This window comes from Hemitrygon akajei, chromosome 17 (assembly GCF_048418815.1).
Source record: "Hemitrygon akajei chromosome 17, sHemAka1.3, whole genome shotgun sequence".
In the NCBI taxonomy this organism is placed as follows: domain Eukaryota; kingdom Metazoa; phylum Chordata; class Chondrichthyes; order Myliobatiformes; family Dasyatidae; genus Hemitrygon; species Hemitrygon akajei.
This window is the reverse complement of record NC_133140.1, coordinates 48962489-48987087: the sequence shown is the minus strand read 5'-3', so window position 1 is coordinate 48987087 and position 24599 is coordinate 48962489. Positions and strand designations below refer to the sequence as shown.

General features: G+C 39.9%; 1 protein-coding gene across 2 annotated transcripts in view; it reads right to left on the bottom strand.

Moving 5' to 3' along the window:
• itfg1 (integrin alpha FG-GAP repeat containing 1) overlaps positions 1 to 24599 on the bottom strand; it is a 264103-nt gene that overhangs the window by 209999 nt on the left and 29505 nt on the right. Inside the window, exons 2-5 of one of the 2 annotated variants that reach the window (XM_073070074.1) lie at positions 14337 to 14415; positions 14120 to 14247; positions 12452 to 12509; positions 6486 to 6566 (exon numbers count right to left, since the gene is read on the bottom strand). In XM_073070074.1, coding sequence (XP_072926175.1) covers positions 6486 to 6566; positions 12452 to 12509; positions 14120 to 14247; positions 14337 to 14415 — 346 coding nt within the window. The remainder of the gene's footprint in view (positions 1 to 6485; positions 6567 to 12451; positions 12510 to 14119; positions 14248 to 14336; positions 14416 to 24599) is intronic. The other variant, XM_073070075.1, reaches the window with a different exon arrangement.

Below are 24599 nucleotides of genomic sequence, written 5' to 3'. Positions count from 1 at the left end.
GTTATTAGGTACGTATTGATCTGTATATATGTGTTCAGTTCGGGTTCCGTAAGTAAAAAGCCCTGTTAACTTAGCTCCAGTCTCTAGCGTTTTTATTTATAGTTTTGTTGTGTAACCCGGCCACATACACAACAAATTGGCGACAAGGTTAATGAACTTGCTTTGTATCGGAACGTCATGTATTAATTGATAACGGCACTCAGAAGAGGCAGAGTGAGGCCGTGAGTCTGTAAAGAAGCAGGAGTTCAGCTGGAGTCAGGAGACCGAAAGACACAGTTGGAGCCGCAGCGCATCCAGGCGAGACCACAGCCGGCGCTGAACCCCAGGGCTGAGGGTCTGCCTGTCTCAGAAGGGAGATTTTTAAAAAAAGGAGTGACACACACATCAAGCCAGAGTACGCGTGCAACGCTAGCAAAAAAAAAGTCACGTGAGTCAAAAAGAAAACAAGGGACCGGGGCTAAATTCACCTAACAAGGATGGCGTTAACTGGAACCATTACAGCATTTGATACACTTGGGCATTGAAGACTGGGCAACTTATATTGAAAGAATAGAGTTATATTGTGATGCTGACGATGTCAATGAAGAAAAGAAAGCCAACGTCTTACTTAGTGTAACGGGCGCGAAAACATACGGCCTGCTAAGAAGCTTGTTAACTCACGAAAAGCCAGCTGACAAAACATCCAAGCAAATAGTAGACACTCTCCAACAGCATTTAAACCCCAAACTGCTGGTCATTGCTGAAAGACTTAAATTCCATAAATGGAATCAGAGCAAAAATGAAAGCATTTCTGAATATTGTGCTGAATTGCGCAAATTATTAAAACATTGTCGATTTGGAGCTGGTCTATCAGATGCATTGAGGGATAGGTTAATGTGTGGCATGTACTGTGAAACCACACAGAAGAAGCTCCTGCGTGAAAAAGACCTTACATTCGAGAAAGCGTTAAACATTTCAGTATCATTAGAAACAGCTGCAAGTGGTGCTTACACCACAGAAAGAATGAGCATAGCAACAAGACACAAGGTGGTCATCCTGTATCAGCAAGGTCTCTCCTAAGCAAAAATTTTGCAGCAGACAGGAATTGCAAGATATGCTATCCTAGCTTTTCTGAAGAGGTGCAAAGAAACTGGAAAGGCTGAGGACCGGAAACACAGTAGTCGGCAATTGAAACTGAGTACACCCAACTGACGCCCATTCTGAATCAGAAGTCGTCCAGCACTGCAATCAGCTTTGAACTCTCAGAAACCACTGGAACCCAAATACACCAAATTCATTAGAAGCACATGGACTAAATGAAAGCTTACTGACTTCATTCTTTTACTCTGTCTCACAAGTAGAAAAAAGTTGTTCAAAGACCATTCAATACTACAACAGACTGAGCGCCAGATAGCCTCTCTACACATCACCTGCTCTTCAAGATATTCAAATTTCTGCTTCTGTTTCCCATGATACTGAAACAAATACTGTTGCAAAAAAAGTTTGTGAACCTTTTGCAAATACCTGGTTTTCTGCAATAATTAGTCATAAAAAGTTGTCTGATCTTCATCCAAGTTACAATAATAGACAAATACAATCTGTCTAAACTAATAACACACTGGCTATTATACTTTTCATGTCTTTATCGAACTCATTATTAAATCATTCACAGTCCAGGCTGGAAAAAAATGAACACTTGTATTTAATAACTGGTAGAACCTTAACCAGGCATTTTAGCTGAGATAATTCTCGCAAAAATAGTAAAGACCTTTTGAAATATACATTATTGGAGGAACATGGGAGGATAAAAATGTGTAATGACAATATGTTCTTGCAATTGGGCATCCAATTCCTCTTTAATAGCACCATGGGTCTCAGTATTCTTCCTACACTTCCAACAAATCATAAAATATGATTTTAATTCCTTTGCAGCATTTATAGCCTGTGCTACATCATTTCAGAGCACAATTAAGATCAATCTCATTTCTAGAGACAAAGTGGAGCAGAATTTTCTATCCCTAAAAGGCATGAGTGAAGAAGAGGATGGCAAGTTCATATCCATCATAATCAAAACACTTAACAACTCCTTACTTATTTAACTTTCCCATATACAATGCAGGGATTTGAACACACATCCCATTTTGTTATTCCAAGCTTTGGTATCACTGAGCATTTCAAAGTTCGAAGTAAATTTACACTCAAAGTACATTTTACATCACCATATACTACACTGAAATTCATTTTCTTGTGGGCACACTCAATAAATCCACAATAGAATAATAACCATAATAGAATCAATGAAAGACAACACCAATATGAACATTCAGCCAGTGTGAGAGAGAGCGAGAAAGAGAGAGAGTGAGAGAGAGAAAGAAAGAGAGAGAGAAAAAGAAGAGAAGCAAGCAAGCAATAAATAGAGAATGAGAGGTGAAGAGTCCTTGAAAATAAGTCCATAGGTTGTGGGAATATTTCAGTGAAGGAGAAAGTGAAGTTGAGTGAAGATATCCCCTTTGGTTCAAAAGCCTGATGGTTGAGGGATAATACCTATTCAGGAACCTGTTGGTGTGAGTCCTGATGCTCCTGTACCTGCTTCCTGATGGCAGCAGCGAGAAGACAAATACCCTGGATGCTAGGGGTCCCTGATGATGGATGCTGCTAGATGTGCTTAATGGTGGGGAGTGCTTTACCTGTGATGGACTGGGTCATAACCATTACTTTTTGTAGGATTTTCCATTCAAAGGCATTGATGTTTCCATACCAGGCTCTGATGTAGCCAGTCAATATACTATCCACCACAAATTTATAGAAGTTTGTCAAAGTTTTAGATGTCATGACAAATCTTTGCAAACTATTAAGAAAGTAGAGGTGCTGCTGTTCTTTCTTCCTAATTGCACTTACAGGACTGGACAATGCGTCTTAACAGCAATTTCTTTGCTTGCATCTTCGGAAACCGCTCTATTTCCATCTTTAATATCTCTATTTTTCCCTTTCAGGGTTCTTTTGAAGACACCGACCTGGAGTTACATGCTCACTTCGGTTCTTTGCAGGAATGGGACCCACTCTCGGGGTTTCACGACTGGCCGTTATAGGATATGCCAAAGATGCAGCCCAAGAGATTAGCTCTCCTTCGGAGTTCCAGGATCTTGTGGCCCTGGAGACAGGCGGACCAAAGGACCAAACATTCAAGCCCCGCTACAAATGACTAGCATCTTTCGTTGATACAAGTTTAGTCTGGAATTGCCACTTCACATGAGAAGCGACTTTCCAGGGACAGTACATGGATCTTGTATTTTACTTGGTCACCAGACCTGAATGCCACCAATCTAGCCCTCAACAGATTGCGCATCTCATGGTTCATCCAGGGCTTTTGGTTGTGGAAGACTCTGAATAATTTTGTTGGGGCACACTTGTCTACAACAGTTTTTATAAAGTCCATGACAACCATGCTGTATTCATTCAGATCCACTAATGCTTTCTTGAATATGGCCTAGTCCACTGACTCAAAGGAATCCCATAGCTGCTCCTTTGCTTCCCACGACCACCTCTTTGTTGTCTTAATCTCTAGAGCTTTGTCTTTAGCCTCTGCCTGTATGCAGGTAGGAGAAGGACAGCCAAGTGATCAGATTTCCCAAAAGATGCTCAGGGCATGGAATGGCAGGCATTCCTTATCTTAGTATAACAGTGGTCTAGTGTGTTGGGATCTCTGGTGCTATAGGTTATATGCTGAAGGCAATTGGGCAGGGATTCCTTCAAAAAAGCCTGGTTGAAGTTCCCAAATATGATTTGAAATGCATTACGATGGATTGTCTCTTGTTTGGAGATGCCATCATGCAGAACCTCAAGCACTTGGTATGTAAATTGTGGTCAGAATTATGGAGGACAACTCCTAGGTAAATAGAACGGATTGCATTTGATCATTAGGTGTTCCAAGATTGGGGAAACATGAGTTTGACAAAACGGCCACATCAGAGAGTTTATCGTGAAACACACAACTCCACCCTTTGCCTTCTCCGAATCAGCAGTTTGGTCCACCCTGTGAATGGAGAAACTTTTGGGTCTCATCACCGTATCTGGCATGCTGGGAGTAAGCCATGTCTTGATTTTACGTATTATACAAACTCTCATTTCCCACCAATACAGCAATCTTGCTCTCACTTCTTCAATTTTGTTCTCTAGTGATTGCACATTTTCTAACCAGGTACTGGGTAGAGACAGCCTCATCCCTCTGCATTTTGGCCTGGCTTGGAGTCTCTGCCTCGCTTCTGTCCATGGTGATGAACCTTCATCCACTTAAAGCTGTCATACCTACTTGCTTGAGAGTTAAGTTCACTGTCCTTCAGAAAATCGTGAAACCTGTAGTTCATTAAGTCGATTTAAAAGTAGATTGCTTAAAAGGAAATTACACACTGCTAATTGTAGTGAGAGTAATTCAAAAGAGGTACATTTAGAAGCATTTGTACTCAGCCTGCAGAATGTCGCCACGGTTCACTGGCACCACCTTGCCTTGCTATTATTATGTCACCAACTCAACATGTCATTAAAAATTCCATGTAAAAAAACTGCACGTTTTATTTTGAGGTAATCACCATGGCACATCTCCTGGTGTAGCAAATTTGCTTCATGTAGTAGCTGAGATTACGAGTTGATTGAAACTGCTAACAGTTCAATTGATATTCAAATCATAAGAATTAATTACCTTTTAAAGGAGGTATGTGAAAAAGGAATAGTCACTATTTTGTGATTCTTAGAAGAGTAATATCCTATCAAAATGCATCCATTTATAATGAATCAGCAATACTGATACTAAGGCAATCAATCCCTCCCGTATTTCCAACATTATGAGGCTCCAACCTCAGAGAGGTTTTTGAAAAGATGTCAGAATATAGCTTGGTATTTAATTACAAAAAACATTGAGAAAGGGATTGGAAAAAAAGTTCCATTGTAGTTCAGTACTAGGCACAGAACATGATATGGTTCATCTGCTTATGCTCTCAAGGAAGGAAGGATTGGTGTTCAAAGAAGAATAAAAAATGGGAGACTGATTAAGCTATGTTGACAATTCAGTGTAATCCTACAGATATACAAATACTTCAAATAGAAGTTTCCCACTGAATTCAAAATTAAGTTTTAATTCAATGTCCATTTACAAACTGATGTTTAATCTTAATTTGTAGTCCAATTCACTGCAAAGGCATAATGATTTTAATAATAATAATAATTTTAGTAGTAAGGGTAAGTTAATTAAAAGTGCATAATAACCTTCCCTAAAGGAGAACCACTTTTTTAATTATCTCTTCATTTCAAACATATTAAAATAGTTGTGAGATGCATCCACACTATAATGTGAAAATTAAGATTCGATCTTCTGTTTTATGAATTGGGTCAAGGGCTAAAATGATCAAATGATCAGTGCATAGAACAGAAGATGAGCTTGGAAAGGAAGGTCGAAATGGAGAGGCTTAGGGAAGGTGATTCAGAGTAGAGCATCTTGGTAGCAGAAGGAAGAGCAAACAAAGAATTAATCCAGGTCTCCACAACAGGCAAAATTCTGAACAGAACAGATATCTAGGAGGGCTGTAAAGAATGTTAATTTAAGAATGAAACCAGTAAGCACAAGGATAATGAGTGAACAGAACTCAGGAATAAAGATGCAATCTGAGTGGCTTCAAGTTTATGGAGAGTAGAATAAGAAATAACCTGGGAGTATGTACAATAGTAAAATCTGAAAGATAACAAAAATGTGGACAAGAATTCCAGAAGTAGAAAAATTCACTTGTATTTGCCTGCAGGTTATGTCACAACATAACAGAAATCTAATGCACCCAAGCAATAATCAATTTGTCATTAATTACATCAAGAATATCTTGCAATATTTATATCCTGAAACAACTTGTAGCTAATCTCCATATGGGAAGCAATGTAATTTTGAGAGTCATTGTCCAATCCTTCCAAGCAATGTTATGTAATCAGATATTCTATGTTCCGAATTTTGAGTAAGAGATCAATGCTAACAGTGAAATGCACTCTGTAGACAAGCTCACAATTGGTTCTGCTAACAAAAGCACTATACATTGATAAATGAGAACACACCACAGCAGGTTTTCATCCAAAGTACTCAGAAATAATTTAATTTTCTAACCAAACTGCTCATGGCTATTGCTGTGATGTATTAGATCATGATGGATTTAAAGTGGAAAAAATATATTTCTTTTATAATATATAGTTATTACCTGTACAAAACATGGAACCAGCTTTACACAAATAATTTCATATATTAAATTTCATAACATGTCCCAATAATGAAATTCTTAAATTCAATAATTAATGTTTCAACATGGAATTTAATTGCTTGTTTGATTTAATATTCAGGAGTGTAATTAAATATTTATTCAAATAATGAGAACAATAAATATGCAAACCAGTTATCTCATTTGATAAATAAAATTCCTTCAGGTAGTTTAGGATTCATAAATTTATTCAACAGAATACAACATGAATATTCCTACCTTCCAATCAGGGAACATATCTGTGGCTTTGAATTTCCCTGGACAGTTCCAAAAATATCAGGTATCATATCTCCATTAAAACTGAAATGGAATACATATAGGTTTTGATAAAAAAAAGATTTAAAATATCAGCTAACAATTGCAATGAAATTGCACTATCAATTTCAAGTTTTTATGCCTCTTCTTCCTTCCCTTCTTTGCATTCCTTAAGTCTGCAACAATATTTTTCTATTCCCAAGATTGTAACGTTGAAAAGTAAATTTTCTTTCTCTGCTGATGATTTCTGACCTGCTGAGTATTGCAGCCTTTCCAATTATTCTATATCAATATTTGTTATGCAGATCACTCATGAAGAATACCAATTTAATAAGCTGGTGAAAGAAAGATAATGTAAAGCCAAGAAAAAAAGAGCACAAATAGAAAATTCTGATTGTTTCACTGTAAAGATGTTAGATATTTATCAACTTCCCAAGCTACCATTTTGTTTTGCTTTCAATAGTTACTATTATTGATCTTACTAGCAAATAGTTTTTTGATAAATTTTCAATTGATAAATCTGTCTAATAGATCCCTCTTCCCCCCACACAGACTAATCATCTACATCAGCTTTTTTGCTGAGATTGTGCTACAACATTTATTTCAGATGACCCATCTGAGGTGAAAACAATCAAGTCAGAAGAAATAAAGTTTATGTTTAGAAGGGATAGCTTTTTAGCTATCATCGTGAACCTTGTCTGGACTCTCTCCAATGAGAACAAACCTTTGAGATTTGGGGCCCAAAACTGTTGAAAGCTCTCCAAGTGTGGCCTGACTACTATCTTATAAAGCCTCAGCATTATCTTCTTGTTTTTGTCTTCTATTCCCCTTGAGGTAAATGCCAACATTTCATTTGCATTCTCTACCACAGACTCAACCTGTAAATTAACTTTCTGGGAGTCTTGCATGAGGGCTTCTAAGTTCCTTTGCACCTTTGATGTTTGAATTTTCTCCCCATTTAGATAATAATCTGTGCCTTTGTTCCTTTTACCAAAATGTATTATCGTACTTTTCCTATCACTGTATTCCATCTGCCACTTTTTTGCCCATTTTCCAATGTCTAAGTCCCGCTGTAATCGCATTGCTTCCTCAGCACTAACAACTCCTCCACCTATCTTCGTATCATTTGCATAAATTGCCACAAAGCCAACAATTCCATTATCTTAATCATTGACAAACAATGTGAAAAGTAGTGGTCTCAACACTGACCCCTGAGGAACACCACTAGTCACTGGCAGCTAACCAGAAAAGACCCCTTTTATTCCCACTCACTGCCTTCTGCCTGTCAGCCATTCCTTTATCCATGCTAGTATTTTTCCTGTAACACCATAGAATTTATATCTTGTTAAGCAGCTTCATGTGTGGCACCTTATCAAATGCCTTCTGAAAATTCAAGTAAATGACGTCCACTACCACCCTGCTTGTTACTTCCTAAAAGGACTCTTAACAGATTTGTCAGGTGTTACGTACACGCAACGGTTTAAATAAACCAGTAGCAATAGACCACGCCTGGAGTCTGGTTTTGATGCTAAAAACCACTATTTATTAAACAAGGTAAATCACAAGTTAGCAGTGTTATGCATATATGCGGGTGAATATAATTCCCAAACTCATTCAAGCTCGGGTGGCAAGGTTTAAAGTCTTGCTACGATGGTACTATAAAGAAAGTTCAGTTCAATGCACTGAGTTGGTGGGGGGGTGGGGAAGAGAGAGGTATCTGTAAGCCAACGTGAAATCCACAATAGGAGAACGAATAAACGAAGATGATGGTCTTCCGCCATCGGACTCTGAATTCACTTTCCAGTTAACCAAATGTAGCTCATCACAAAGGGTACCGTCTTCAAGGGAAAACTACCACCCAGGCAAGGGTAAACACACCGGTAGCCTCCAAAGGGTCAGCCCTTCTACACACCGTGATAGCTACTGATCAATCCTCAACCCACCCTTGTGAGCACTCGGAAGTTCCATCCAGTGACTCTTCTGTCACTGGTGTCCCTCCATGGTTGATTCCATCTGCGACTCTGACTGTGTGCGAATGTGTCCTTGTATAAGTCCAAACACGCTGTAAGCTTATATAAACATCAACTGTCCATCATATAACTCCCCCTCTTTCCATAGCAACCTAGCAGGCAACAGTACTGTAGTCAGTTTCTCTCTTTCTCCCTTTAAAGGCACAGTCCATGTCCGTCACACAGGCAAGATTTCCCTTTACAGAAACCATGCTGATTTTGGCTTATTTTTATCACTAGTCTTCAAGTACCCTGAAACCTCATCCTTAATAATGCACTCCAAAACTTTCCCAACCACTGAGGTTAGGCTAACTGGCCTAGAATTCCCTATCATTTGTCTTCCTCCTTTCTTAAAGAGTGGAGTGACTTTGCAATTTTCCAGTCCTCCGGAACCATGCCAGAATCAAATGATTCTTGAAAGATCATACCTATCTCTTCAGAAACCTCTTTCAGGTAGTCCATCTGGTCCAAGTCACTTATCCACCTTAAGACCTTTCAGTTTGCCTTGCACTCTGTCCTTATATCCGGTGTGTACATTCACCCCCCCCCCCCCCGCGCTAATGCTAAGGAGGCGCTCTGTGAACTGTACAGGGTTATTAGCGAACTGCAGAACGCACATCCTGATGGACTGTTTATTGTTGCCGGTGATTTTAACCACGCGAACCGTAAGTCAGTGCTCCCCAAATTCCATCAGTATGTGGACCTTGCAACGGGGGTGGGGGGAGAGAACGCGTTGGACCTGGTTCACACAAATATCCCCGACACGTACCGGCCGGAGTCCCGCCCCCACCTCGGTTACTCAGACCTCTGTTATGCTAATCCCAGCATACAGACCGCTCGTCAGGCGCTGCAGACCAGTTCAGAAGCAGGTGAAAACCTGGCCAGCAGGAGCCATCTCTGCTCTTCAAGACTGCTTTGAGCCCACTGACTGGCACATGTTCAGGAAGGCTGCAACCAATGACGACTCTACCAACTTAGAGTACACAGCATCAGTGACCAGCTACATCAGCAAGTGCACTGATGATGTTACTCTGTCCAAGACCATCACTATACGTGCTAACCAGAAACCATGGATGACCGCGGAGGTGTGTGCGTTGCTGAGGACCTGCGACTCCACCTTCAGAGCAAGCAACAAGGCAGCCCTAACAACAGCAAGGGCCAAACTGTCCCGGGTCATCAGAGGGGCAAAGCGTGCAGATGCCCAGCGAATCCACAGCCACCTCCAGGACAGCAGTGACATATGGCACATGTGGAAGGGCATCTAGAACATCACCAATTACAGGACATCACCTGACAGTGCGGGAGATGCCTCCTTCCCAAATGCGCTGAGTAACTTCTATGCCCGTTTTGAGGTGGAAAGTGACGTGGCGGCGAGGAAGTCCACCCCTCCTACAAATGACCAGGTGCTGTGTCTCGCCATGGCCAATGTGAGAACCACCCTCTGCAGGGTCAACCCACAGAAGGCTGTTGGACCAGACAACATTCCTGGTAGAGTGCTCAGAGGATGTGCAGACCAGCCAGCAGACGTTCTTACTGATATCTTCAACATCTGCCTGAGCAGTGCCACCATTCCAACTTGCTTCAAGGCCGCCACCATTGTCCCTGTGCCGAAGAAGTCTTCAGTGTCTTGCCTAAATGACTACCTTCCCGTTGCACTCACATCCATCATCATGAAATGCTTTGAGAAGCTCGTTATGAGGCATATCAAGACCCTGCTGTTCCCCTCACTGGACCCCCTCTAGTTTGCGTACCGTCCCAACCATTCAACAGATGACACCATTGCCATCACCCTCCACCTGGCCCTAACCCATCTGGACAAAAAAGACACATACGTTCGAATGCTGTTCATAGACTTCAGTTCAGCATTCAACACAGTCATCCCTCAGAAACTGATTGGAAAGCTGAGCCTACTGGGCCTGAACACCTCCCTCTGCAACTGGATCCTCGACTTCCTGACTTGGCGACCTCAGTCTGGATCGGGAGCAGCCATCTCCAACACCATCACACTGAGCACGGGGGCCTCCCAGGGTTGTGTGCTCAGTCCACTGCTGTTCACTCTGCTGACCCATGACTGTGCTGCAACACACAACTCAAACCACATCATCAAGTTTGCTGATGACACGACTGTGGTGGGTCTCATCAGTAAGAACGACAAGTCAGCTTACAGAGAGGAGGTGCAGCAGCTAATGGATTGGTACAGAGCCAACAACCTGTCTCTTAATGTGAACAAAAGAGATGGTTGTTGACTTTAGGAGGGCACGGAGCAACAACTCCCCGCTGAACATTGACGGCTCCTCGGTAGAAATTGTTAAGAGCACCAAATTTCTTGGTGTTCACCTGGTGGAGAATCTCACCTGGTCCCTCAACACCAGCTCCATAGCAAAGAAAGCCCAGCAGTGTCTCTACTTTCTGCGAAGCCTGAGGAAAGTCCATCTCCCACCCCCCCATCTTCATCACATTCTACAGGGGTTGTATTGAGAGCATCCTGAGCAACTGCATCACTGCCTGGTTCGGAAATTGCACCATCTTGGATCGCAAGACCCTGCAGCGGACAGTGAGGTCAGCTGAGCAGATCATCGGGGTCTCCCTTCCCGCCATCATGGACACTTACACTACACTCTGCATCCGCAAAGCAAACAGCATTATGAAGGACCCCATGCACCTCTCATATGAACTTTTCTCCCTCCTGACGTCTGGGAAAAGGCACCGAAGCATTTGGGCTCTCACGACCAGACTATGTAACAGTTTCTTCCCTCAAGCTATCAGACTCCTCAATACCCGAAGCCTGGGCTGACACCTTGCTGCCCTATTGTCTTGTTTATTATTTATTGTAATGCCTGCACTGTTTTGTGCACTTTATGTAGTCATTCCACCGAGATGTAACACTGAGCGTCATAGGAAGTCATTCCTACCTGTGGCCATCAAACTTTACAACTGCTCTCTCGGAGTATCAGACACCCTGTGCCAGTAGGCTGGTCCTGCACTTATTTCCACTTGGAGTGATTAACTTATTATTTAATTATTTATGGTTTTATATTTCTATATTTCTTCACTATTCTTGGTTGGTGCGGCTGTAATGAAACCCAATTTCCCTTGAGATCAATAAAATATGTCTGTCTGTCTGTAGTCTAGTGTAGTTTTTTTTTCTGTTTTTTTTTACGTAGTTCAGTCTAGTTTTTGTACTGTGTCATGTAATACCATGGTCCTGAAAAATGTCATCTCATTTTTATTATGTACTGTACCAGCAGTTATGGTCGAAAGGACAATAAAAGTGACTTGACTTGACTTGACACTTTTTCCTTTGTAATAACAATGACACTCATTCCTGCTCCCTGACACTCACAGACTTCTGGTGCACTGCTAATGTCTTCCACAGTGAAGACTGATATAAAGTACTTATTAAATTCATCCGGCATTACTACTTTTGAACTTCCACCTTTCAACTGGAAAATATACCTTCTGGTATTTGACATTTCTACCCTGGGAAAATGATTCTGACTCTCTATTTCTGCCTCTCATAACTTTATAAACTTCTATCTGGTCTCCCCTCAGTCTTCAGCACTTAAGAGAAAATAGTACAAGTTCATCCAATCTCTTGTTGAAACAAAAAACAGTATACTCTTTTAAGCCTCTTTTACACGCTTTCCAAAGCCTCTGTAACGGGTGCAGAATTACACACAATAAGCCAAGTTTGGCATTACAAAAGTTTATACAGCTACAGTGTGACTTCTTGACTCTCATACTGAATGGCCCAAGTGTTTGGTTCTTATTTTTCCTACAAGGCAAACGAGAAAGACTTAAAGCAACAAATAATTTTTCTCAGTTTTGGGGTTGAACAAGCTAACTATAGCGATGAAATAACATTGACCGCCGAATAGTTATTTATGCTCAAGAATAGATTAAAATATGTACAGTACTTACTCCAGTACTAGTGGCTCATCCAAAAACTTCTGACTTAAAGAGGTGAAAAGCTTTGGATCTAAGAAAAAATAAATAACATACAAGTAAATGATAACTAGTACAGCACTAGGTACAGGCAGCCCCTAGGTTACAAATGAGTTCCGTTCCTGAGTCCATCTTTAAGTCGGATTTGTACGTAAGTCAGAACAAGTACATCCAGTATTACTTAGCATTAGTTAGTCAAATGTTTGTCTTAGTATATAGTATATATTTTACCTTTCTATGCATATAAAACACTTAACTTTTATTCTGTAACTATTTGAAAACACAATAAAAAGTTTTTTTAAAAAAATGTATGTATTCCAATAATTAAACCACTGTGTTGCTTAGTAATAATTGTAGCTTTCATCGGGACAGGGCCTTTCACATGCTCCATTACTCTCACTTTATCCTTTAAAATTGTTCCGACTGTAGCCTAACACTGTAGACAGTTGACCGACTGTAGCCTAACACTTTTCCAATGACATTTCACCTCTTTCCAAACGCTTTATTATTTCCACTTTATTTTCAATCACGATCACTTCCCATCAACGGAACATAAACACTGTGGGCAGCGGATCCCGAGGTCCGTTGGGTCCTAAGGACCACCGCACTGAATTTCCCCAGGTCCGAAAGTCTACCGCACTGAGACTGGTTAAATGGGACAAGTGGGGGCTGTGCTGGGTTTGGGTATTTGATCCTTCACAATATTCTGCGTGGGAATTTAAATTGGAGGTGACATCAACCAGCATGGATGGTATGGGAGTCAGTGGATTGACATCAACCCAGCACGGGAGCGGTCTGTCACTGGATTGAACTTGGGAACCTCCGTTCTTGAGCCCGGTGCTGATCTCACTGCGCCACCAGCCGACTGGAATGGGGGTGGGGGAGGCAGGGTCAGGGTGAATCTTGCTAAGAAAAATTTAAGCCAAATACAAAGTTACACACTCAACACAGCGTCAACGGCAACGACTTAAATTGGCGGACGGCATCACGATCCGACTTAAAATGGCACACGGCATTCTCCTTCCTCGGTTCATAAGTACGAGTTGTCTATAAGTCAGATGTTGGTAACTTGGGGACTACTTGTACAGTTTTGTCATTAAATTAACAATTTTTAAAATACATTTTCCTTTTTCCTCTGTGCTCCTCCATTTCACCATGAATTGAAACATAATAAAATCAAAATATGCTAGAAACAATCAGTGAGGGCAGCAACAACAGTGGAAGAGCAAAAAGGTAATTTTCAGGTTAAAGATCTTTCATAAGATTTTAAAATCCAAATTTTTCCTGACCCACTGAATATCTCCAGCTTTTTCAAGTTTTAATTATTGAATTAGATTTGAGATTTCACATCTTGACAGAAACTGAAATCAGTTTAAAATAAATAAGTCTACCATAAAATCAGGATACATAATTCTAATTGTGATTAATTAAATTTTAATAAGTAAATTCTTGATAATATTTACATTACTTAACATGAAATAACATTGGAATAATTTTGCACTAATATACATATACTATAATACAATGAAGAGAAAATTTCTAAAGTAGTTCAATTTTGTAAAAACCTTTTGTCTCAGTGACAGAAAACTGAAAGAACTATTTTGGTAGAATGTTTTTTTTAATATAAAGAAAACCCAAACTTACCTAATGTTTGATTATTTCCCCAGAAAATAACAACAGTGATGGCTGAAGTAGACTGGAGAGTGAGGAGGACATCCATTTGTGAATCCCCATCATAGTCTCCTGGTACCACACTGGTAATCACTTGACTACTCAAAGAAAAAAAGTACAACAATTATTTGACAATCTGTTCTTCCCCACCACTATAAAAATATAAAAGCAAGAGAGACACAATACTCACTTCCATGGTATCTCCACTTTTGGTTTTGGCTTGAAATAGGGTGCCTTTAAATCAGCCAACAAGATTACCAATTGCTTTTCTAAAATTGCAAAAATAAAATTTAGGATCGAGTAACAGAATTCTGTTGTATGCAATATTTAATACATCAAGAATTTAAATTCTCTTTTAATACTATATGATGGGCAAATCTTTAAAGAATTGTTTAAAATAGGAAGACAATAAAAAATCATTTTCCCCTTCTAATGAACTCAAAGTATAAGATCAACTCAAAGTGATGAATGAGAGTTCAACCAAGAATTGCAAATTGAACAATTGATTGCCTCTGAGAATCTGGGGCCAGCAAAGATATCTGAAGACTGAACTTGAACAACATCTAAAGGATGACCCTTTTCATTGCCTCTACTACTGTCAGAGGTTCCAATTTGCTTCAGAAGGGCATCAATTATATTGGTGCCCAAAAAGAGCAGAGTGAGCTCTATTAATGAATGATTCTCACCCAGCAGCACTCACATCTGGTGCTTTGAGAGGTTGGTCATGGTTAGAATTAACTCTTGCCAGAGCAAGGACCTGAACACACTGTACTTTGCCAAGTACAACAGGGCTACAGTGGACTCGTGCTGTCGCTCTCCTCTTGGCTTTGGAACACCTGGGTAATAGCATTACATGTATCAGGGTGCCATTTATTGATTACAACTCAGCGTTCAAAACCATTGTCAACTCAGTACTAATCAAAAAGCTTCAAAATGCGAGCCTCTATATCTCCCTCTGCAACTGGATCCTTGACTTCCTCAATCAGGCGATGCCGTTAGTAATAATAGCTCAACATTGTTGACAATCAATTCTCAGCAAATCTCCCCCTCTCCCTCTCTGGTGAGGGTGAGTCTGTTGGTGATTCTCAAGTTGGAGAATTCGAGAAAAAAAGTGACACAGCAGACTTTAACATTGGAAATCAGCAAGTGTTTTTTTTTGTCTTTTTTGTCACCCCTCTTGTTGTGTGACTGCTCTCTGCCCCTTTATTAGGGGGAGAGAGAGCTTGTGGTATGTCAAATTCTCGGGTGAACTATTAGTTTTTGTTGTACTGCAGATCACGGCCTTTCTTGGGGGGCTTTGTTACTGTTTACTTGGGTGGAGGGTGCTGATGCACAAGCAGCAGCAAAGCGTGGGAGGGGGCAATAGAGGGCGCTTTGGGGTTCTAACATTTTTACTGTCACTCATTCTTTGGGATACTCTTCTGTTTTCATGGATCTCTGATAAGAACAAGGATTTCAGGTTGTATATTGTACACATTCTCTGATAATAAATGGAACTGCTGAACTATTCTAGGCATGGAATACACAACTGCCAAACGATTCAATGGTCCACCAATAGCTGCATTTTTTTTGCAGACCTCACTTTTCCAGATGACAGTTTGAAATGAACGATTTCTCTCATCATTAGTTCAATGACCAATAACAGTCTATCAAAAGACTTCAAAATTGTTGAAACTTGAATATTCTATTAGGATTTACCTACTTCAGAGGTAAATATTACTATTTCAAATTTCTTCATCGTAAGTATGCTCTTACACAATTTGTATAATCTATGTAACGCTTATGATTATATTTATGTGTGTATCAAATGATTCATTCGAGATCCTCTATCTTGCTGTTCATTTTCTTATTGATGTTCTCATTTTCATTTAACATCTTTACAATCACTATATACTCGTAAAATGTATTAACTCATAGGCATTCACAACAAACTCGTGCATGCACCTCCTCATTCATTCTGTGAGAACATCAGTGCTTTCCTGAAATATTTAAAAAACATTCTCACTTGTTATGTTTTCTCATAATGAAAATACATAACCTTTTTACTTAGTAACTTGATCCAAATGATTTTAACTAATTTTTAACAACAACTCTGTTCTGTGGTGCTGTCACTCTGTGCCTTAGTTTATTTCCACTAATCTATTAAATCTATTTCATAACTTGTCCATCACATCAGTGATCTTCGTCTTTTTACAGTTCAGGGTCCTTATTTGCTCATTATCCTTTGCATATACTTTACCCTTCTTATATGAAGAGAATTTTTGAACTATTCTCACCTCAATTATCTCCCTCGAATCCATTTTCCTAACTGAATCCATGCTTTCTTTTTTTTGACCAGTAACGCAACTGATAATATTTTAAAGAGTACTTTCAAATGAGGAATGGAGTAATGGCTTTCCCCTTTCTGTTTCTTAATTTTAGCCACAAAGATTCTTAATGTTAGGACTTCATCAAATATAATCACCACCATCATCTTTTATATATAATATAGCCCTCTACTGCCAGTTTTTCCTTATATTAAATTCCAATTCTTATTCAATTCCAAGTGACATCTGCATTATAGTTATCTCAATCATTAATTTCCAATTTCCTTCTTTTATTCTAATGTGTATTTACAATCTTTGCTCCCCTTTAATTACTCTTGGCAAGTTTCTTGTTTATATTCCTTCCTTGCTCTTTCCTTCAAAGCAAGCTGTTTTACCTAAATATTTTTCTGTACAAATGGTATTAGCTACCCTCTCTCAAACTTAGACTGCTAAAAAACTTTCATATCATGTTTATTTGAATCAACTCTTATGACCCTGTTCACCATCGGCGATACTGTTTCGATGGTATTCTGATTCAATTAAAAGTCACCCCCTTTAATCTTACTCTTCTTAAATTTAATTTTTGTTCCAATGACACAGAAACATGAATTATTCCCTCTTGCCTCAGCCATATGGTTATGCAATATGCAATTTCTTTAGCCTACCAATGAATGATGAACGGAATTTGCATGCTTGGCTGCATTTGACATATTAGATAGCATGGGGAATAAAAATGCAAAGATGCAGTCTTCTACATCAGCTGGGCTGTATTATTCTTGGCCTTTGTAAATATAGGTGATTTTGATTTGTGTATACTGAATACAATCTCAAAAGTTGGTAGCTTGGTAACCAGCAGGGAGAACTATAGAAGGTCATGGGAAGACAGTTAAATCAGGATAAGTATGGAGTTAGAAAATTTAATTTACTGCTATGATTAGGCAATTATATACTTCATAAATGTCAAAGAAAGAATAGAATACAGATTTGTAAACATTTTAAGGGAAATTTATAGCACAATGGTATATTGTGCTCACACCAGACAATAAAGATCTACCTTACTTCTCAACATTTGTTCCATAACCCAGGGGTGTAAAGCATATCAAATTCTTATGTAAGTTTTTTAAAAATATGTTGTGAATTTCTCCTGTTAGAAGTTTATGGTGAAAGGCGGGGTAAACAGATTCTAGAAGGTTCAATATGGTGAAAGTGTGATGAAAACCAATAAGGTCACTCAAAAAAAAACTAGTAGTAGAGTACGTGCAGTTGCAAGAAAAAAAATTGTGAACCCTTTGCAATTACCTGGTTACTGCATGAATTACTCATAAAATGTGGTTTGATCTTCATCTAAGTTACAATAATAGACTGTCTAATGCCCAACAGCAGAGAATAAAAACCACACCAAGCCATAAAAAAAAACCCATAAAAAGATGCCATCATCCCTGTGAGTAACACCTTCCAATCAACTTTGGCCAGTTCCTCTCTTGTGCCTCTGTAATTCCCTTTATTCCATTGTAATACTGATACATTTTTAGCTTCTCCTATTCAAAATGCAGGACAAATTCTATCATATGATGATCACTGCCTCCTAAGGATTTCTTTACCTTGTGCTCCCTAATCAATTCTAGGTCATTACATAGCACTCAATACAACTTAGTGTGCTCAATCACAAACTGCTCTTAAAAGCCATCCTGTAGGCCTCCCTCTCATGGGATCCAGCACCAACCTGATTTTCCGAATCTACTTGCACATTGAAATCCCCTATGACTATTATAACATTGCCTTTTCAAATGCCTTTTCTGTCTCCCATTGTAACTTGTAGCCCACATCTTGGCTACTGTTCAGAGACCTGTAAACAACTTCAATCACATTCTATTTCCCCTTACAGTTCTTAACTCCACACACAAGGATGCAACATCTTCCGATCCTATGTCATCTCTTTCTAAGGATTTTATTTCATTTTTTTTTTAAACCAACAGAGCCACCCTGACCTCTCTGCCTACCTGCCTGTTCTTTCCATACAATATGCATCCTTGAATATTAAGCTTCCAAGTAAATGATCATCTTTCAGTCATGACTGAAAAATAACCACATCATACCTGCTAAACATTTAACTGTGCTACAAGATCACCCACCTTATTCTGTATACTGTGTGCAATCAAATATAACACCTCTAGTTCTATATTTCTCATCCTTTTCAATTTTGCCGGCATGTTACACTTCAACTCATCACACTAACTGCAATTTTGGCCTATCATCTGCCTTATCCTTCCTTACCCTCTTACTACACGCTGCATCTAGCTATATACCAACTGCCCCATCCTCAGCTCTAGCACTGGTTCCCAACCTTTTGTCAAATTAGCTTAAACTCTCCCTAACAGCTCTAGTGAACTTGCCCACAAGGATATTAGTCTGCCTTGGGTTTAGGTGTAACCCATCACTTTTGCACAGGTCATAATTTCCCCAAAGGAAATCACAATGATCCAAGAATGTAAAATCCTGCCCCCTGCACCAATTCTTCAGCTATGCATTCATCTGCTAAGTTATCCTAATCCTCAGTAACACATGGCACAGGTAGCAATCCAGAGATTACTACCCTAGAGGTCCTGTTTTTCAGCTTTCTACCTAACTGCCTATATTCTCTCTTCAGGACCTCCGTCCTTTTTCTACTATGTTGTTGATACCAATATGCACCACGACTTTCAGCTGTTCAACCGCCTCTTCTAGAAAGCTGTGAACTTGATCTGAGACATCCTTCACCCTGGCACCTATCATTGGGGTGTCTCTTTCACACCTACACAATCTCCTGTCTGTGCCTCTAACTGTGGAATCCTCTATCACTATTGTAGCTGCAGTCCTCTGCTCCCCCCTTCCTTTCTGAGCTCAGACAGTGCCAGAGATCAGGTTGTTGTGTTCCCCCTGTAGGTTGTCCCCCTGAACAGTATCTAAAGCAATGTACTTATTATTGAGAGGAATAGCCACATAGGTAATCTACACTGGCTGCCTATTCCCTTTCCCTCTCCTGACAGTCAACCAGGTACCTGCCTCCTGCAACTTAATATTGATTTTCTTCCTGTAGCTCCTATCACCTCATTTACCCTTACTAAAGCTCCAGTTCCTCAACATGTTTCTAAGGATTTGTAGCTCAGTGCACCTCCTCGGGCAAACGTAGTTATCAGGGAGACTGGAGATCTCCCAATATTCCCACACCTCACACAAAAAACCTATCACAATCTCTGGACCCACTCTCTGTGCACTAGCTGTGTACTAACAGGGAAAAAAAGCTTACTGGAAACTTAGAACCTTTGCTGCACTTGCCCAAGCCTGTACTTGCCTAATATGGTAACCATACATTCAACAGTATGGTAATGAATAGAATAAGAAACACATGACCAAGAGAGAAAGAAAAAATACAAATGGAGAGGAAGAGCTGGAGGGGAGGGGTTACAGGGAGGGGTACGCATAAATTGGATGACCTGCAGACAAAATATGCAAATGAAGTTTCTACGATCAGGTAACTTCTAAGTAACTTTCATTTTATATTCTCTGCCCTCATATCACAAGACCAACGACACTAATCGTACCATGGCCTTCTAATGCACTAAAATCTAAACAGGGGTTCCCAACCAGGGGTCCACAGACTTCTTGCCTTCTGGTACTCTCCTCATGGCTTAAAAAAAAGGTTGGAAAACCTGATCTATAGGTTTGAAAGATTATGGAAAGTGCAATGCAAGTTACAATGGACACTTTTCAGTGCACACTTTGAAGCATATCACAACCATTGTTGCATTTTTTCATCTTGTGTATAACTTCTTCCAACCCTTAAATTAAAACTTTTGACATTACATAAAACAGATTTCAAAGTGACATTATTTCTCAAGTAATCAAAATTGTTGCATTATACACGTTTAGGAGATAATGCAGCAGGATGCTTTTATTCAATTTCTAGCTATATAGATTGCAATTTGATTAAGTTATGAAGTGTACATTATGGAGTATGATAATCTGAAGATTTAAGTACAGCGAAATAGCAAGTGACTACTGAAGTTGTATCAGAGGGATAGGAAGGTAGGCAGAGGGGGAGGTGTGGCTCTACTGGTAAAGAATGGCATCAAGTCAGTAGAAAGGATGTGACACAAGATCAGAAGATGCTGAATCCTTGTGGGTTGAGTTAAGAAACTGCAAGGGCAAAAGGACACTGATGGCAGTTATATACAGGCCTCCCAATTGTGGCTGGGATGTGGACCACAGATTACAACAGGAAATTGAAAAGGCATGTCAAAAGGGCAATATTATGATAGGCATGGGAGATTTTAACATGCAGGTCAATTGGGAAAATCAGGTTGGTAATGTATCTCATGACAGTGAGTTTGTTAAATGCCTAAGAAATGGCTTTTTGGAGCAGTTTGTCGTTAAGCCTACTAGGGATCAGCTATACTGGATTATGTGTTATGTAATGAATTATAGGTGATTAGGGAGCTTAAAGTAAAGGAACCCTCAGGATGTGGTGATCACAATATGATTGAGTTCTACTTGAAATTTGATAAGGAGAAAGTAAAGTCTGACATAGCAGTATTTCAGTGGAGTAAGGGAAATTACAATGGTATGAGAGAGGAGTTGGCCAAAGTAAATTGGAAGGAGCTGCTGGCAGGGACGACAGCAGAGCAGCAATGGTGTGCATTTCTGGGAAAAATGAGGAAGGTGCCGGACATGTGTATTCCAAAAATTAAGAAATATTCAAATGGCAAAATAGTACAACTGTGGCTGACAAGGAAAAAGCTAATATAAAAACAAAAGAGAGATAATACAACAAAGCAAAAATTAGTGGGAAGATAAAGGATTGGGAAGTTTGTAAAAACCTGGAGAGCAACTAAAAGAATCATTAGAAGGGAAAAGATGAAATATCAAAGCAACCTAGCAAATAATATAAAAGTGGATAGTAAAATCTTTTTCAAATACATAAAGAAATAAAAGTGAGATGAGAGTGGATATAGGGCTGCTAGAAAATGAGGCCATGAAAATAATAACGAGGGACAAGGAGATGGCAAATGAACTAAACGAGTATTTAGCATCAGTCTTCACTGTGGAAGACACTAGCTGTGTGCCAGATGTTGTAGTGTGTGAAGGAAAAGAAGTGGGTGCAGTTACAATTATACGGGAGAAGGTGTTCAAAAAGCTGAAAGACCTAAAGGTATACAAGTCACCCAGACCAGTTGAACTGCACCCTAGGTTTCTGAAAGAAGTAGCATTAGAGATTGTGGTGGCATTAGCAATGACCTTTCTAAAACCATTAGAGGACTGGAAAATTGCAAATGTCATTTCACTTGTTAAGAAATGAGGAAGGTAGCAGAAAGGAAATTATAGGCCAGTTAGCCTGACCTCAGTGGTTGGGACGATGTTGGAGTCAATTGTTAAGGATGAAGCTATGGAGTACTTGGTGACACAGGACAAGACAGGACAAAGTCAGCATGATTTCCTTAGGGGGACTTCCAGTAAGATGGCGATTGTTTAGTCGCTTCAAACTTTTGCTCCGTTATACTTCCTATTTTTGCACTATGTGTCTCCCTTTTTAAACCTTAGTTCGTTATTTTATTTGTTTTCTTTTATCTATCTGTGAATACATCTATCTCATAATGGCTACAAAAGGTACTAAACTCGGGAAAAAAGAAACTACCACGGCTGTCGGCTGAGATTCTCTCGATCCTGGAACAGCATCGACAAGATACTCTAACGGATATCAAGACTGAATTTAGAACTTCTATCAGTCAGCTGGAGTCAAAATTGGATCAGATTAATGCCAGAGTGGATGACCATGCTGAACATTTATCTCGCATCGACCAAACCTCTGAAGATTTAGAACACCGTGTTCAACATCTGGAAACTCTCTGCTCTAACCTAACGGAGAAGAACAGTAAACTTACTTCCAAAATGGCGGATCTCAAAAATCGGAGCAGGCGCTGCAATCTGCGAATTCTCGGTTTGCCAGAGGCCACCGAAAAGGGCTCTTCCGTTGAATTTTTCTCTTCTTTTCTCTGTGAGATTTTCGGGAAAGAATTTCTTCCGACTCCACCTGAGCTAGAAAGGGCTCGCAGGATTTATGTTCCTCGTGCAATTTTGGGTTCCCGACCACGGCCAATTATTTTATGCTTTCATCAATATCAGGTGAAAAACCATTTGATTATGGAGGCACGTCGTAGATGTACTTTTGCTTTTCAAAATACTACTATTCATTTCGTGGAAGATTATGCCCCCCAGGTGCTGAAGATGCGTGCTGAGTTCAAAGGCGTAATGAAAGTGCTTTTTGATCGTGGATTTAAACCTTCTCTTCGTAACCCAGCTGATCTTCGAATTACGCTTACTACTGGAGAATATAAGTGGTTTAAATCAGTGAAGGAGGCTGAGTTGTTTGTTGGAAATCTTCCAGCCATTTTGGCTTCTTCGGACCCGATCTGACTTTCTAAAATGGCTGATAAGTACTTCTTGAATTAAAGTTCTGTTTTGCGAACTCAGACTCTACTTGAATATGTCATGACCTCAGCCCCCTCCTTCAAGAGAATCACAAGATCGCTATTAATTCGGGTTTTGGACCCAGGAAATGAGGGACAATGCCACAGAGTTGACTATTGTTCTTAGAGGCACCTGTGTGAATTGCAACTCTCTAGTACGTGCCAGATATCAGGGACATGGACACCCTTGGGCAATGTGGTGTGGGGATGGCCTCACCCTACCTTGATTGACATCTACAACCCTGCCAGTCCGGATAAAAGGTCGGCTGCCGAGGCGGGGCCTCAGACGCACCAAGGAGACACACGAAGAAGACACGATAGTGCTTCCCGTCGGAGCGGGACGCCATTCTGAAGGAAGCCACGTGCGTTAGATTCCGGATCGGGAGTCTGTGGCTGGAATCACGGACAATCGCTTTTAACTAACAACCGGGAAGCCTGCTCTTCTGATTCCACGGCGGTGCTCCGTAGGGACCCGGGCAGGTGAAGCTGTTTAATGACATCTCTCTCTCTTTCTAACAAAAGTGCACCAACGCGAGACCACAACCGACGGCAGCTGGTGGAACTGCAGTGATCTAAAAGACTTTTAGATATCCAGCAAACGATATATATCTACATTACCCCTAGACAACGATAGAGCTTATTTCTGATTGATTATTACTATACCTGTGCTTTAGATTGAGTTGTGACGACGTATATGATCTGAATGTTTTGTATTAACCATACGTTTGTGCCCCTTTATAAATAAAAACGTTTGAAAATAGTAGCACCAGGCTCAGCGGACCCATCTATCTTTGCAGGTAAATTACCCGGTTACTGGGGAACGTAACAAATAATTCAGATATTAACTATTGAGATTCTAAGAACTCTAGTTAGTCTCTCCCTGGACTTGGTGCGTTTTTCTTAAATAGATGATTTAAATTTAATGTTTCCCTGTGGACTTTTAGATTTTACTTGTGTAATTTATTCTACTTCTGAATAACTTTAACTATGCAGGGGTGTCAAACTCATTTTAGGTCACGGGCCGGATTGAGCAAAATGCAGCTTCATGCGGGCCAGATCAGTCGGACGCGTGCGAAAGCAGCTTTCGTTGCCTCCGTTTTTTCAGCCTGCTCTCATGTGTCTCAGTCTCTGCTATAACTACAAAGTGTTTCACTTTACAAATTCCGTTTCTTATGAAGAAGATTGCCGAATAAACACTAAAAACCCTGAAAACCTGGTACCTGAATAAACTCAGTATTAGCCATATCATACGCCATAGGCGCTTCGATTACTGGGGCCAGCTTTAATAGTAATTACCGTAGATTTCGCACTACAGAGCACACCTGATTAAAAGCCGCTGGCTCTAATTTTAGAAAGAAAATCAATTTTGTACTTGTACAAGCCGCACCGGATTTTAGGCCGCAGGTGTCCCACGTTGTAATATGAGATATTTACACAGAAAGATATTACACGTGAGGATTTTTTAACTTTTAATTAAATCCATATGGTAACATAAACAAATACATATTGCAAATGCTTTTTTTCAAACCGTGCCTGTAACGCGGCTACTTTTAAATATACATACGTATCGGTAACACACAAATTACCTTGCATATACTTTTTTACTGAACAACATTCCAATATCTCCTAACGACTGGTAAAAAA